At 38.1% G+C, this 17,241-nt stretch overlaps 1 protein-coding gene across 1 annotated transcript; it reads right to left on the bottom strand.

Moving 5' to 3' along the window:
• Window positions 1–1,645: 1,645 nt before the first annotated feature.
• Window positions 1,646–15,874, bottom strand: LOC123609387 (olfactory receptor 2W1-like). The gene is made up of 3 exons (XM_045500400.1): window positions 14,879–15,874; window positions 7,384–7,407; window positions 1,646–1,913 (listed from the first exon to the last, which is right to left on the bottom strand). The coding sequence occupies exons 1-3, from the start codon at window positions 15,790–15,792 to the stop codon at window positions 1,646–1,648; spliced, it is 1,206 nt and encodes a 401-aa protein (XP_045356356.1). The 5' UTR covers window positions 15,793–15,874.
• Between the last annotated feature and the right edge of the window lie 1,367 nt (window positions 15,875–17,241).

Raw genomic sequence — 17,241 nt, 5'->3', positions numbered from 1 at the left:
ACCTCACTCTCTGCTCCTGGGGATTCACCCTTCCCACCAGAGCACTTCCAGTATCAGTCTGCAGAGTTTCAGACTCTGCACTCCCCCTATTAATAGTCTTAATGGAATTTAAACCCTCTCCTTTCTCCTTTCTCCCTTTTTTGTTCAGTCCCTGTGACTGTTTTCACTTTTCCACTTTCTCCAGTTGCTTTTGGGGGTCGGGGCGCTTTTACCATACTCTCCCCCCATCTCTGTCCTCTCTCCACAAGGAATAACAGCTCCCTGCCCTCCGTGGCTTCTCTCTCCCCCAGTTCACCTCTCTGCATCATGTACCTGCTGAATTCTGTGGTTCACGTTGTACAGATTGTTGTATTAACCCTCAAATCGGTTTTCTGGGTATGTAGGCTGGTTTAGTGTTAATCTGGCTGCATTTCAGGGATGCGAGATGCAAAAGAAAAACAAAAACAAAAACAAAAAAACCTTCCATGCTGTTCCACCATCTTGGCCGCTCTTGTTGAATTTAATGGGGGTTCTCTGCTTTTTGGATTTTGATATCTATATTCTTCCCCATATTAAGGAAGTTTTTAGCTCTATTTTGCTCAAATAAACCTCATTTTTCTATGTCTTTGTCTTCTGGGACTCCTATGATACAAATATGATTCCATTTTAGTAAGTCACTGAGTTCACTTAGTCTACCTTTGTGATCCATTTGCTTTGTCTCTTCAGCTTCATTATTTTTCATAATTTTATCTTCTATATCACTAATTCATTCCTCTGCACTGTCCATCCTTTCTGTTTGGCATCATTTTGGATTTGAATCTTGACAGCATTTTATATTTTGGGGTGAGTAGATTTTATCTCTGCAGTAAGGGATTCTCTAATGTCTTCTGTTCTTTTTTCATGCTAAGCTAGAATCATTACAATTGTTGTTTAAATATATTTCTACACACATTCCCTGTATTGACTTCTTACTGTTCTTTCTTTTGGGGTGAATTCCCCCTTCTTGTAAAAAATAATATAAATATATATAATAAAAATTTAAAAAATAAAAGAAACTACATTCAGGTGTGTTTTTGTCTGCTTTAAGAGAAGCTTGGTAGAAAAAAGATTAAAAATAAAAAAAATAAAGTAAAAAAGTAGCTCTTTCTGTATTCAAGAGAAAAAGAAAAACTAAAACAGAAACTGAAACAAATAAAAGAAGAAACAAACAAAAAATAAAAAACCAAAGGGAGCTAAATCCTCTTTCCCCTAGAATTGAAGCTTTGCAGCACTCAGTAAACAATGCATGGAAGGGATTTGTGCTGATCTACTGGGGGAGGGGCCTGCTGCTCTGATTCTTAGGTGGACTTTCCCTAGTGGAGATGGGCCTGCAGGTCACAGGGGGTGGGGCTTGGTGAATCTGGTTCCTTCTGCACTTGGGGCACTGTTCAGTTCACTGGGGTCAATCATTTTTGGGCTAGGGGTGAAAACGGCTTCGCCTTGCTCTCTAGTCCCTGGAGCTAGAAGTCTGTGCCCTCAGGTGCACATGATTAATCACCTCTCTTGTGTCCTTGGTTTTTGTCAGATCCCCACATTTACCCTTTCTGTCTCCAGATGTTTGCTTGCCAGGTAATGCCACCCTCCTAGATTTCATCTCAGTTATGCTTGTGTTCCAAAACTCCAAACATCAGACTCCTGGCTGGGAACCATGCAGATACCCTGGCGGAGGGTTGGCTGTGCTGTCAGTACCGGCTTGTCCCAGCAAGCTGTCATGTGATGGTGCAGCAGAGGCGGTTCCCAGTTTATGGTAAATCACAAAACATAACGGGTGCCAGGGTTTGCTGCCCTCAGACTGTGTCTTTGTTCCTATACTGGTGCCCAGACTGGGAAGCTCTATGGCACCCCCATCCATAAGCAGGTGCAGCTCTATGGCATTACAAAAGCAGGGATTTTGCCTACAGTGAGGTATATCACGTCTACCAAATGCACTCCAAGCAGGGCAATTGCTTCTCCCTGTGCAACCCTGGGGATCCTCAGACCACTGCCCATTCTTGGGCCTTTTCCCTTCTTCCTTGCTGGAGCACCACCAGATGCTGACCTCAGAAACTTCAGACTCTGTGCTCTGATGTTTATGGAAACCTGGAGGTATTGAAGCCCTGTCCTCTAACTCCCATCAAGTTTTCTGCGCAGTCCCCTGCACGTGTTTTCAGTCTTTTTTCTTCACGCCTATCTCACCTCTCCATGATCAAGGATACCTCCCCTCTTCAGTGCCCATGGCTCTTTTGTCCCACAAATTAACTCTCCACAGTTCTTACTTTCCATGTGCCATTTTTTTTCTGTTTGTAGATGGGCAGCTTTGTTCCCAAAGATTTCCAATTGATTTCTTGTGTGTTCAGAATGATTTGGTATTTATCTAGCTGTTCTGGGGAAGAGGCAACCTTAAGATAGTGCTACTCCTTCTCCATCTTAGCCCACCTCCAAAAATTAACACATTTAATTGAACTTTGTGTTTTTCAGTGGGTAAGACATCAATTAAGGTAGAGAAATAAGGCAACTCTCTAGGTGTGGTGTGTGCAGGAAAGAAAATATTTTCTTTTAAAAAATTATGGAATAGTCATAATTCTGTGGTTCATGAGCCATATCATTGTTCCATTTTTAATGAATTAAAATTAATATTATGAACATATTTAGCCTACAACTCAACTCGAGAACTGTGATTTGCTAATGGCTTAAAGCAACCTCTCTGCCTTATGCTCTCTCAAGTTCCTATGTGACCCCCAGAGAAATCAAGATCTGGAATTTTGTGTTCATGACACACTTGTCTTGGAATATAATTTATATATTAACACACTCACATACATACAAAAATGCCTAAATAACATGTATTTTAAAATTTAGTTTATTTGAGGGGCATCCGAGTGGCTCAGTCAGTTAAGCACCAGACTTTATTTCAGGTAATGGGTTCGAGCCCTGCATCTGGCTCTGTGCTGACAGCTTAGAGCCTGGAGCCTGCTTTGGATTCTGTGTCTCCCTTTCTTTCTGCTCCTCCCCCACTTGCACACACTCTCTGTCTCTCAAAAATAAATAAACATTAAAAAATTAAAAACTTTTTACTTTATTTGAACTTCCACAAATGGTGTCATATCTTATATGTGCTTTTGGTACTTTCCTTTTTTCACCTAACTTTTTGTCACTGAGATTATCCAAAATCTTTTGTGTAACTGTGGTTCATTTATTACCATTATTGTATAATATTCTATTGTGTGAATATATTATAATTATTTTGTTTCTTCACTCGCTGACTGCCATTTTTACTGATTACAACTTGCTGTTTATATGAAAACCATTAGGATGAATAATTTTGTTTATGGCTCTTGGGGCATGTATGCAAGAAGGTCTTTTGGATGTATGCATAGGACAAGAATTGCTAGTTATGGAATAAGCAAATTTGACAAGGCATTTTCCCCTAGAGTGGTTCTATCAATTTATCTTACCCTAGCTTTGTATCAATTATTCCATTGATCTACATTTTCTCCAATGCCTGGTCCTGTGGACTTTTAAATCATTGCCAAATGAAAGATTATAAATGCTATTTAGCTGTGGCCTTATTTTCATTTCCCTAATAACTACTAAGATTGACCACATCTTTATATACTTACTGCTATGTATAATTGTCTTTCTATAAAAAACCCATTTGTAGATTCTGATAAGTGTACTATGGCACTGCTTCTCTTTTTTTCTTATTAATTTATAGGAGTACTTATAATTCCTTTTAACTCCCTGTTGTTTGGGCACCCTGCAATTTACTGTTTGTTTCTTGGTGTTTTACTATAAAAAAAGTCTTTGCTGATCAGAATTTTTTAAAATTTCTAATTAGAAAATTCTATCACATTTAGAAAACACATGTTTAAGAAATTCTTCTCTTTTCCAAAGTCAGAAAGATATTAACGTATAATTTTCTATAAAAGCCTTAAAGTCTTAACATAAATACCTCTGGAATTAATTTACATGTATGGTAGAGCGTGGGTACCCAAATTTGTTTTTTCCATATATGTGACCAAATTCCAGTTTAATTTATTGAAATATTTTTTCTTTCCCCAGTGATGCCATCATATCTCTTGAATATATCAAAGTCCTGCATATGTGTGTGTGCGCATGAGGGTGCAGCTGATCTACTGCTCAGTGAGTATTTTCCTCCATCAGTGCCACCTAGTGTCACTTATTATATGTTTATTATAAATCTTGATATCTGGTAGGGCAGGAGATTTTACCTGAATATTCTTCTTTGGAAGTGTCTTGCCATTCCTCTTTTTTTTTTAAGTTGAGCTACAATAGATATATTAGTTTCAGGTGCACAACATAATAATTCAATGTTTGTATATCTTGCAAGATGGTGATCGCCACAATAAATCTAGTTTATATCCATCACCATACATAGTTACAAAATAATTTTTATATCTTGGGATGAGGACCTTTAAGATCAACTTCTTGAGCAATGTTCAAATATACAGTACAGTATTAACTACTGTATAGTCATCACCATGTTGGATCTTAGATCCCAACGAGTTAATTGTTTTATAACAATTTTTGACCCCCTTCACCTACTTCACCCCCCCCCCTTCTGTCAACCATTACTCTGTTCTCTGTGTATATAAGCTTGTTATTTATTTATTTATTTATTTATTTATTTAAGATTTCACACATAGGTGTGGTCATATGGTATTTGTCTTCTTTTTTTTTTTTTAATTTTTTTTTTTCAACGTTTATTTATTTTTGGGACAGAGAGAGACAGAGCATGAACGGGGGAGGGGCAGAGAGAGAGGGAGACACAGAATCGGAAACAGGCTCCAGGCTCTGAGCCATCAGCCCAGAGCCTGACGCGGGGCTCGAACTCACGGACCGCGAGATCGTGACCTGGCTGAAGTCGGACGCTTAACCGACTGCGCCACCCAGGCGCCCCTGGTATTTGTCTTCTATGTCTGACTTATTGAACTTAGCATAACATCCCCAAGATCCACCATGTATTCACAAGTGGTAAAAGTTCATCCTTTCTTATGGCTGAATAATAATCTATGGAACATGTCATACCACATTTTCTTTATCAGTGGACACTTACTTCTTGGCTGTATTGGTAAATTATGCTGCAATGAACACGGGGTGCATATATGTCTTCAAATTAGTGTTTTTGCTTTCTTTAGATAAATACCCAGAGGTGCAATTGCTGGATTATGTGGTAGTTCTATTTTTTTTTTACTTCAATATTTTTTTAATGTTTATTTACTTAGAGAGAGAGAGAGAAAGAGAAAGAGAAAACAAGACAGGAAGGGGAGAGAGAGACAGAGAGAGAGAAAGGGGTGGGGGGAGAGAGAGAATTCCAAGCGGGTTCTGCAGTAAGCCCAATGTGAGGCTCAATCCCATGACCATGGGATCATGACCTGAGCTGAAATCAAGAGTTGGATGCTTAACTGGCTAAGTCACTCAGGCCTTCCAGTAGTTTTTTAATTTATATTTCAGTAAGTTAACATACATTGCAATATTGGTTTCAGAAGTAGAATTCAGTGATTCACTTACAACACCTAGTGCTCATCATAAAAAGTGCCCTTCTTTATACCCATTACCCATCTCGCCCATGTCCCACCCACCTCCCTCCATCAACCCTCAGTTTGTTCTCTACTTTTAAGAGGTTCTTGTAGTTTGTGTCCCGTTATTCTCTTCCCCCCTTATCATGTGTTCATCTGTTTTGTTTTTTTAATTACATATGAGTGAAATCATATGGTATTTGTGTTTCTCTGAGACTTATTTTGCTTAGCATAATACATTCTAGCTCCATCCACATCATTGCAAATGGCAATAGTTCATTTTCTGATGACTGAGTAATATTCCATTGTATATATATACCTCATCTTCTTTATTCATTCGTCAGTCGATGAACATTTGGACTCACTTCATAGTTTCACTATTGTTGATAATGCTGCTATAAACTTTGGGGTGCATGTACCCCTTTAGCTCTGTATTTTGTATCCTTTGTGTAAATACCTAATAGTGCAATTACTGGGTCATAGGGTAATTCTACTTTTAGTTTTTTGAGGAACCTCTGTACTATTCTCCGTCCAGAGTGGCTGCAGCAGTTTACATTCCGACCAGCAGTGAAAGAGGGCGCCCCTTTCTCTGCATCCTTGCCAACATCTGTTGTTTCCTGTATTGTTAATTTTAGCCATTCTGACAAGTGTGAGGTGATATCTTATCATGATTTTGATTTGTATTTCTCTGATGATGAGTAATGTTGAACATCTTTTCATTTGTCTGTTAGCCATCTGCATATCTTCTTTGGAAAAATATCTACTCTTGTCTCTGCCCATTTCTTTTTTTTTAAATGTTTTTATTTATTTTTGAGAGAGCGAGAGCAAGTGTGTGCAAGAAGGAGAGGGGCAGAGAGAGAGGGAGACAGATTCTGAAGCAGGCTCCAGGCTCTGAGCCATCAGCACAGAGCCCGACATGGGGCTCAAACCTATGAACCACGAGATCATGACCTGAGCCGAAGTTGGACGCCCAACTAACTGAGCCACCAAGGCACCCCTATGCCCATTTCTTAACTGGATTACTTGTCATTTTCTGTTCTGAATGATAGCCTTTCTGGATAGAGTATTTTTGGCTGCACATTTTCCCCATTAGACACACTGAACATATCAAGCCACTCCATTCTGACCTACCAAGTTTCTGTGGAAAGATCTTCAGCCAGCCTCATAGGTCTTCCCTTGTAAGTTAGGGACTTCTTCTGTCTTGCTGAATTTAGGACTTTTACTTTTTTTGTGATATTTTGCAAATTTAACTACATTATAGTTTGGTGTTGGCCTGCTTTTGTTGATTTTGAGGAGAGTTGTCTGTGCCTCTTGGATTTTGATGTCTGTTTCCTTCCTCATATTAGAGAAGTTTTCAGCTATAATTTGCTCAAATAAACCATCTTCCCCTTTTTATGTCTCTTCATCTTCTGGGACTCCTATAATGCAAATGTTATTATGATTTAAGGAGTCACTGAGTTCCCTAAGTCTACATTCATGATCCTATGCTTTTCCTCTTCTTTTCAGTTTCACTGTTTTCCATAATTTTATCTTTTTTACATGGATTCATTCCTCTGTTTCATCGCTTCTTGTGGTCACTACCTGCAGTCAGTTTTGCATCTTGCTTATAGTATATATATATTTTTTATTTGGACCTGACTAGTTTTTAGTTCTTTCATCTCTCAAGCAAGAGACTCCATATATTCTTCTATGCTTTATCCTTAAGATTGTTGTTTTAAAATCTGGTTCAGGCATATTACATCTATTTGGGTAGATCCCTGGCCATGATCTCTTCTTGTTCTTTGTTTAGGGGTGAATTACTCCATCTTGTCATTTTGTCTGGATCACTTTTTGTGTGTGTGTGTGCCAAGAAAATCTGTTATATTTCCTGCTCCTGAGAGTAATAGTTATATTAAGAAGTGGCCCTTGCTGTCCAGGTGCTTCAGGACTTGCTTTAGAGTATGCACTCTGCTCTTGTGTTTTGGCTGCTCTTTCCCTCAGGTCAGTCCTCTGTCTGCAGAGTTTTTCCTTGCCTGCAATGGGGAGCATTGGGACCTGGTCCAATGTGTGGCATTTTTACTATTTGTGTTTTGGTTTGCTTGTTAAAAATAAGACTATCCTATTCCCACCAAAGCTGAAGCTTTGCCGCCCCCTATGATCAGCAGACTTGGTACAAGCAAGGGGTTTTTGCTGGTCTTCTAGGGGAGATGCTAATTCTGTTGGTTCTTAGGCTGACTTGCCCTAGTAAAGATGCACATGCAGGGCACGGGATGAGGGGAGCGCAGCTTTGTGTGTTCCAGCCTCCACTGGGGGAGCTGTGTTGCTCACTGAAGTCTCTCAGTGTTGATGGGTGGAGGGAAAATGGTGTTGCCTGGCTCTCTCATTCTCTCCCCACCCAGGAGGTAGTTTGTGCTAACACTGTTCAGGAAACCCTCACAGAAGAGTGAACAATCTCTCTTCTTGTGTCCCCAGCTTTGGTCAAATTCCTGCCTTCACCTGTCTGTGTCCAAGCTGTCTGCTTACCAGGTGGCACTGTACTCCTCTGTTTTACATCAGGCATTTGTCTGGGTTTCAAGACTCCAAATTTTAGAGAACCTGAGCAGCATAGACTGGCATTTGGGGAGGGTCTCGCCACACTGTGGCTTGTGCCTGCATGTCCCAGAAAAGCAGTCATAGGATCATGCAGGGGCTTAGAGTTTATGGTAAAGTGCAGCAAAAAGCCAGAACCAAGGTTTGCTGTCCTCAGCAGGTGTCTCTGTTCCTATTCTATTGAATAGAACAACACATTGCTGCCTGCCAGCTCTTCTGTCCCCTGGAAGGCTATGCCACCTCTCCCAAAGGCACTCCAAGAAGGAGGTCTTTGTCTCCCAGTATGACGCAGGGGATCCTCAAACCACACTGTACATTCCCGGACCTCTGTCCTGCTTGCCACAGGAGCACTACTAAGCCCGCCAGGTATGAAACTGGTGACTGTGCAGCCTTCTAAAACTGCAGATTCTGAGCTCCACTGATTATGAAAACTTATGGTAGTCAGCCCCTCTTCTTTTCCCATTTACCAGTTTTGGGGAAGAGTTTTCCTTGTGCCATTCTCTGCATGCTACTTCTCTCTCTCTCCTCTCTCCTCTCTCTGTGATCAGGGCCTACTCCCCTTTGCCACACCCAATCCTTTTCTCCCCAGAATCACTTCTGCTCGTGTCTTACCTTCCATGACATGGCTTATTTTCTAGCACTAGTTCTGCATCTTGTTCTCTCAGCATTCAGATTGATTTATTGGGTATTTGGAATGATTTATCTAGCTGTGTTTGAGGGACGAGTCAAGCATAGGATCCCCCTCCTGCTCTGCCATCTTAACTCCTCCTCCCATTTTCCTTTTTAAATGTGACTACCAGAAAACTTAAATACACATGTGGCTTGCATTTGTTTTTACATGATTATTTCTGTTGGATATTGTGCATATGGAACAATTTGCTTGCTTTTTTCTTTCATGACATTGACTTCTCAAAGAGTCCAGGCAAATTGTTGTATGGAACATCCTACATTCTGAATGATCACTTTTATTTTATTGTTTTACTTATATAATTTTATTATATTCATAGAAATATTATATAAATATATCGATGAAGCACTGGGATTAGTCCTCTACAAAGGACACATTTGTTCTATAAAGCATGATTTATTTTTCTTTCTTAAAGCTTTTGAGATGTAATGGAGAAAGGTTTCATATATATAATGGAATATTTCTCAGCCATCAAAACAAATGAAGTCTTGCCATTTGCAATGACATGAGCCATCCTGACTGCTCAGTGTGATAAATGTAGTTTTCATCTATCACCAAAAAAGTTTTTACAATATTTTTGATTATATTCCCTATGCTCTGCTTTTCAGCGCCATGACTTATTTATTTTATAACTGGAAGCTTGTATCTCTTAATCCTCTTCACCCATTTTGCCCATCTCCTTACCTCCCTGCCTTCTGTCAACTGTCAGTCTGTTCTGTATTTAGGAGCCTGTTTTTATTTTTTGTTTGTTTATTCATTTGTTTTGTTTTTCAGATTACACATATGGTATTTGTTTTTGGGTGCATGGTTTATTTCACTGATGACAACACCCTCTAGTTCCATCTATGTTGTGAATGAGAAGATTTCATTTTTTTAAATGGCTGAGTAATATTCCATTGTGTATATGTACCATACCTTCTTTTCCATTTATCTATTGCTGGACACTTGGATTGCTTTCATAATTTGGCTATTGTAAGTAAGGCTGCTATAAACATAGGAGTGCATATATATTTTCAAATTAGTATTTTTGTTTTCTTTAGATAAATACCCAGAAGTAGATTTACAGGATCATCCATTATATCTATTTTTAACTTTTTGACGAATCTTTATACTGTTTTCTATAGTAGTTGCACCAGTTTATATTTCCATCAGCAGAACATGAGGGTTTCCTTTTCTCCACATCCTTAGAAACACTTGTTATTTCTTATCTTGAGACTAGCCATTCTTACAGTTGTGAGGTGATATCTCATTGTGATTTTGATTTTGATTTCCATGATGATGAGCGATATTGGGCATCCTTTTACGTGTCTGTTGGCCATGAGTATCTTCTTTGGAAAAATGTCTACTCAGGTATTCTGCCTATTTTTTAAATGGGTGTGTGTGTGTGTGTGTGTGTGTGTGTGTGTGTGTGTAGTTGTGTAAGTTCTTTTAATATGTTGGTTATTAACTACTTATTGGATATATCATTTGCAAATATCTTCTACCATTAAGTAGGTTGTCTTTTTGTTTTGTTGATGGTTTCCTTCACTGGGAAAAAGCTGTCTAGTCACAATTGTTTATTTTTGTTGCTGTTGCCCTTGGCTGAGGAGGTAGATCTAGAAAAATACTGCTAAGGCTGATATCCGAGAGTTAACTGCCTATATTTTCTTTTAGCAGTTTTGTGGTTTCAGGTCTTATATTAAGTAATTTAATCTATTTTGTCTTTCTTTTTGTATATGGTATGACAAAATGACTCATTTCATTCTTTTCCACGTAGCTATCCAGTTTTCCCAGCACCATGTATTGAAGATTGTCTTTTCCCAATTGTATATTCTTGTCTCCTTTGCAGTAGATTATTTGGCCATATAATCATGGGTTTATTTCTAGGCTCTCTATCATATTCTATTTATCTATGTGTCTAGTTTTGTGCCAAGGACCATACTATTTTTATTACTGTAGCTTTGTGGTATAGTTTGAAACCTGGGATTATGATACCTCCAGGTTTGTTTTTCTTTCTCAAGATTATTTGACTATTCATGGTTTCTCATAGTTTCATATAAATTTAAAGATTCTTTGTTCTAGTTTTATGAAATTACATCGATAATTTCATAGATATTACATTAAAAGTGTACATGACTTTAGATTATGGATGTTTGAACAATATTGATTCTTCCCATCCATGTGCATGGGATAACTGCCATTTGTTTGTGTTGCTTTTAATTTATTTCACAAATGTCTTACAGTTTTTAGAGTATATGTCTTTCAACTCCTTATTTAAATTTATTTCTAGAAATTTTTTCTTAGGATGTAATTGTAAATGGCATTGTTTTCTTAATCACTCTTTGTGCTAGAGCATTATTAATACATAGAAACAACAAATTGCTGTATATTAATTTTTTATCTTGAAATTTTCTGAATTCATTTATTATTTCTTATTTTTATTAAATAATGGCTATGAGTTTTGCTTTATTTTGAAAAATTTTTATGTTTCATTTAGGTTGTTAGCATACATTGTAGTATTAGTTTCAGGTGTACAATACAGTGATTCAACACCCATATAAGATGCTATGCTCATTACAAGAAGTTCACTCCTTAATCTCTATGACCTATTTATTATTTCTAATAGTCTTTTTTAAATTGGGGATTTAGGGTTTTCTTTATTAAAACTTTAAATTCCAATATGGTTAACATACAGTGTTACATTAGTTTCAGATGTATAATATAATGATTCAACAATTCCATACATCAGCCAGTGCTCCTCATGGCAAGTACACTCCTTAATCCCTGAGACTTATTTTACATATCTCCCCCTACCACATCAGCAGGTCACCATCAGTTTGTTCTTTATAGTTAAGGGCCTATTTCTTGGTTTCTCTCTCTCTTTATCTCTCCTTTTATTCTGCATCTTAGCCTTGCTGGATAGAATATCATTGGCTTTAGATTTTTCCCACTGAGCACTTTGAATATATCATGCCACTCCCTACTGGCTTGCAAAGTTTCTCCTAGAAAATGCTTTGATAGCCTAGAGGATTCCTTTGTATGTAACTATCTTCTTTTATATTGGTGCTTTTAAGTTTTTTCTTTATCACTATATTTTGCCACTTTAATTGTGATATGTCTTGGTATAGATCTACTGTTGTTGATTTTGTTGGGGTTTCTTTGTGCCTCCTGGATCTGGATGTCTGTTTCCTTCCTTAGATTAGGGAAGTTTTCAGCTATTATTTCTTTAAATAAATTTTCTGCTCCCTTTTCTCTCTTTTCTTCTTCAGGGACTCTTATGATATAAATATTATTACATTTGATGGAGTCACTTAGTTACCTATATCTATTCTTATTTTGTACAATTATTTTTCTCTATTTTGTTGAACTTTATTACTTTCCATTACTTTGTCTTCTATGTCATTAATTTGCTCCTCTGCTTCTTCCATCCTGCTGTTCATTTGGTCAAATGTGTTTCTCATTTTCATTTATTCAGCCCTTTATCTCTGCTGTTATTCTTTACCTTGTGTTTGTGACCTCATTCATGTCTTACACTCTTCTCAAGTCCAGTGTGTATCCTTATGATCATTACTCTAAATTCTCTATCAGGCATGTTACTTATATCTGTTTCATTTGACTGTCTGGTCATGGCCTTGTCCTGTCCTTTCATTTAGAACAAATTCCTCTGTATTCTCATTTTGTTAAGTCTCTGAGCTTGCTTTTCTGTGTTAGGAAAGTCAGCTATGAGTGCTGTTCTTGAGGGAATGGACTTAGGAAGATGAGGTCTTGTAGTGTCCTGCAGTGTTGTGTCCCTTGTTCCTCAGGGCTGGGCACTTCAGGGAGTCTTTAAAGTGTGCTTTGTCCACCCTCTGATCTGCTTGTGAAATGAAGCCTGTTGCCACTCTTGCTGGAACTGATGCCCTGTAAAACTCTCATGATGGGAGACATGGTGTCGACAGGGGTTTGGGCCAGTCTTCTGGGGGAGGGTGTTTGCCATGCTAGGAGTGAGGCAAATATGCCTGGGAAGGACAGTTCCACCAGAGCATGGGGTTGGTTGGGATTTCTGTAAGCAAGTTAGGTAGAGACTGAAGGCACAATCCCACAATCCCACAGATGGCCCTGTGCTCATACTGAGGGACATGGGGAGGAAATGGTTCCTGTCAGTTTCCTTGTTCTTGGAGGTGTCTCTCTGGGAATGCTGCCTCTCTTGGGCATGCTCCAAAAGGAGCAAATAATCTCCCCACAGTGTGCCCCAGACTCTCTGCAAGTCTCTGTTTCCAAGATGTATGTCCTCAGGCTGTTTTCCCTGCCTTCTCTCCAAGAGTAGCCCCACCGCCTTTGGAGTCTCCCTGAACCCAACCTGTTGACTTTTACAACTACAGGGTTTAAGCTCCATGGGTTGCAAGACTTACACACCTGGCAATTTTAAAGTTACACCCTAAAAGGTAATCAAAATTTTAAAATAAAGGTGTAGAGTTTTCACCGTGGAAACCTGGGAACCAGAAGTTTTAAGGATGGGAGAGAAAACATCACTAACCCTTACAATGCATCTAGCCCCACCCAAATACTCCAGATAGATGGAGTGGCTTACTTGACCTTGAAATCACAAAACAAGGGCATAGTAAATGTGAGGACTCTCACATGTAGAGGATTTCCTATCTCTGAAATGGTCAACTTACAGAGAAGGGAAATATTTTTTTTCTTCAACATACATATCCTCAGAGCTTGAATATATTTGCCAATAAAATAAAGTTTAAAAAATGTGGGAAAAACATGAATGCTAAATTTTTGTTTTTTGAAATAAGAGCATCAAGCCCCTTTGAAAAAATTACTATCTACTGTCACAATGATTCAATAAAAGAAGGAACATTATAAAACCAAAGAGCAAGAAGATAGTATGAAATAAAGAATAACACTTTGTAATGATTTCATTTAGGCAAAATTTCATGTCTTCCATTTCTTTTATCTAAGAACATTGAGAAAACATTACCCCTTCCTTTGACCCGTCTATAGGTAGGAAATTAATTAAAACCTATAAAACATTAATTTTTGGTTTAGAGACTCGATGTCTCTCTATTCTCTGTAATAGTGGTTCTCAAACTTTAGCCTGATCACCTCTCATGTTTGTTAAAAAACATCAGTTGCTGGGGCCATCCTGTGTTTTGTTCAGTAGGTCTGAGGTGGGCCTAAGCATGTGTTTTCTGATAAATTGCTAAGTGATGTTGTTGATGCTCGTCCAAGGACCAACACTACCTTATAAGAAAAAGCCACAACTCCTTATCAGGCCATGAAGGGTAAAAGTTAAGTTTCTCTAACAGAGAAACCCCAAAATAAAGTGACTTCATTAATATAAGATAATTAGAAGATTTTTCTCTTGTAATAGTCTGGAAGCATTTCTCTACTGATGGGATGGTTCTGTTTCCATCTTATTGTTCCATTCTCTCTTAGGGTTTTTGGCAAAAAGAGAAACCCTCCACATTCACAGTCCAGCCTGCAGGAACAGGAGGAAGGATGAGAGTAAATGGCTTCGTATTTGAGAAGATAACCCAGGGGTTGCACACTTTGCTTTCCCAACATTGTGTTGGTGGAGGGCAGGCTCCGAAATGTGATATTTAGGATGGCGGCCCTGTGACCAATTAGAACTTAAGGAAGAAGGTGGAACAGGTATTGGTGGGCAGTTGGTCTACACCACAAAGACCCCACTGGCAGTGTCAGGTGGATGAAAGTGAAGGTTATTTCCCATAAAAGTGGCAAGTCTGGGAAGAAAAAAAATCAGTGCCCAGTGTAATCCTACATTAAAATAAATTTCCATGTGAAATATTTTCTTAATATTTTGTACATATGTTTACTACTGTACTTAAACACTTTTCATAATTATATTCTTATTTATCTGTAGTTACAGATTAGTCTTGAAGGTTTTTCAAGTATATAAATTGAATTTTCTTTAAATGTCTGTATCTCTCACTTTCTACTTATTTACAAGGTATGTACCTTGGTACAAGGTAAACACCCAGTAAATCCTCTTTGCATAAAAGCATAAATTCATCTTCTGTTGGTAAAAGTCAATATTATTTCTTTATCTCTCTTCCATGTAACTCATAAATTTGATGACCATTTTTCTACCCACAGTATTCTCTTTACTGCACTTTTTACATCTTTGTTTCTTAAAGTATAGATCAGAGGGTTAAGGGTGGGTGTGACGATTGTGTAAAAGAAAGTAAGGAATTTCCCCTCGTCTTGGGATGTGCTGTTCTGTGGCTTCATGTACATATAAATGATTGTTCCATAAAAAAGAGTTACTACTGTGAGGTGGGAACCACATGTATTAAGAACCTTACGCCACCTTGCCACTGACTTGATCCTCATGACAGCTTGAGTGATAACTGCATAGGAGATGAGAATTAGTGATAGAGGTACTAGAAGTAATATCACTCCAAGAGCAAAGACGATGGCCTCCATTACTTTTGAGTAGACACAAGCCATCTTGAGCAAGGCTGGCATCTCACAGAAAAAATTATCGACCTCCCTGTGCCCACATCTTGGCAACTTCAAAGTCAAGGAGCAAAGAATGAAGGCACTACCAAGACCACCTAACCAGGCGGTGAGCACCATCTTCTGGCAAAGCTGAGGGTGCATTATTATTGTGTAGTAAAGAGGTTGACAAACAGCAGCATAGCGGTCATAGGCCATCACAGCCAAGAGAAGACATTCTGTAGCTCCCAAGTCAAGGGCAAAGAAGAATTGGAGCACACATCCTCCATAGGTAATAGACTTTGTTGGACCCCATAGATTAACCAACATCTGTGGGATGATGCTAGTTGCATAACAGAGATCCAGAAAAGACAAATTGGATAGGAAGAAATACATGGGAGTATGGAGCTGGCTGTCTAGGTTAGATACAAGGATGATGGTTGTGTTTCCTACCAGAGTCACAATATAGAAGATGAAGACAATCCCAGAGATGATGTGTTCTAATTGGGGCCAATCAGAAAACCCCAGCAGGATGAAATCTGTTATTGAACTTCCATTGTTTGTGTCCATGGCTCTTTATGAAAGTCTAGGAGACAATACCATGGTAATAAAAAATAGTGTCTGCCTTAGGTAGAAATTAAACTCTCTCAAATTTTCCGTGAGTATCCAAATTCACTTGTTGTGTGCTTTCTCCCATGAAGAACACTTAACACCTCTGTGTCAGTGCTCAAAGACTCTCTCTGTAATCATAACCAGAGTGGTTCTGAAAATAATATGGTAGGGGTGCCTGGGTGGCTCACTGGGTTAGGTGTCTGACTTCAGGTCATGATCTCACAGCTTGAGAATTCAAGCCCTGCATCAGACTCTGTGATTACAAGTCAGAGCTTGGAGCCTGATTCAGATTCTGTGTCTCCCTCTTTCTGCCCTTCTCCCACTCCTGTGCTATCTCTCTGTCTCTCTCTTTCTCAGAAATAAATGATCATTAAAAATTAAAAAAAATATAAAAATAATATGGTAAACCCATTCACACCGAATTGCAAATCATTGAAAAGGCTTAATATGCCATTATACCTATGTTTCCATGTTTTCTGGGTAAGCAATAAATCCATAAATTTAATGATATAATTTAGGAGTGGAACATAGTTTGAGTTGTTCCTTCTTTAAATCATGACGTAAGTATTACTTGATCATGACAAATTTTTCCCTTATCAAAGGAGAGGAGTTTGAGGTAAAACATTAAATGAGCAATTTTATTGTGACAAACTCCACCATTTGGTAGTAGAGTCACTTTCCATAATCACTTGCATATGTCTGCATTCCAGACATTATCTTCACCCTCACCATCAATCTCCTCCTAATATTTCCCTCCTCTTCAACATTTCAGACACTGCTGTTCCTGTATCAATTTTGGACTTTTTCAGTATTTAGTCCTTTTTTTTTGTGAATGTGTTTTTGTTGCCAAGAAAAAAAAATCCTTCTTTTTAACCATTATTCACATGTACAGTGGCCTTGTATTTCTTAGAATATCTTTCATTACTGCTATTATACCTCTTAAATAGACTTACTGATTTGTTGCAGAGTTAAAAATTGAACTAATTCCAGAAACATTTGGTTACTACATACACACATCAACAACCTGTGTTAGCTCCTACTCACCGGGCCATTCAGCAGGATTGGCAGATAGGTAACTTGAACAAAAAGCAGTTCATTAAATAATCAGCAAGTTGTTTTTTCCTATGGAATTTACCAATATTATGAGTTGATCCTCTGGTTGCTTCAGAACTCTATAGGTAAAAATTCACTTCAATTCTGAAAGAATATAGAAAAGGGATAAAGTATACATACATTTCACTCTTTGAAGACTTTATCATATCATTAAATAGCTGGAATGTTCAATGACTGAATTAGCCCACTAATTTATTTTAATTTTTAATTTTTGATTTATAATTTTTTCTGTAGATAATTTCTGACTGTGAACTTCAGAACTAATGTTTTTATATTCATAGTGTGTTTGGAACC

Source organism: Leopardus geoffroyi, chromosome B2 (genome assembly GCF_018350155.1).
Source record: "Leopardus geoffroyi isolate Oge1 chromosome B2, O.geoffroyi_Oge1_pat1.0, whole genome shotgun sequence".
NCBI classification, from domain to species: domain Eukaryota; kingdom Metazoa; phylum Chordata; class Mammalia; order Carnivora; family Felidae; genus Leopardus; species Leopardus geoffroyi.
This window is presented reverse-complemented; position numbering and strand designations above follow the sequence as displayed.

Bases quoted from the DNA above. Each gene is read 5' to 3' on its own strand.
- LOC123609387 (XM_045500400.1), bottom strand. From the start codon at position 15,792: ATGGACACAAACAATGGAAGTTCAATAACAGATTTCATCCTGCTGGGG. The intron at 7,408-14,878 runs GTGGGTAGAAAA...TACTCTCAGGAG, and splicing joins AGTGCAGTAAAGAGAATACT to CAGGAAATATAACAGATTTT. The intron at 1,914-7,383 runs GCACACACACAC...ACCTCACTGTAG, and splicing joins AAATATAACAGATTTTCTTG to GCAAAATCCCTGCTTTTGTA.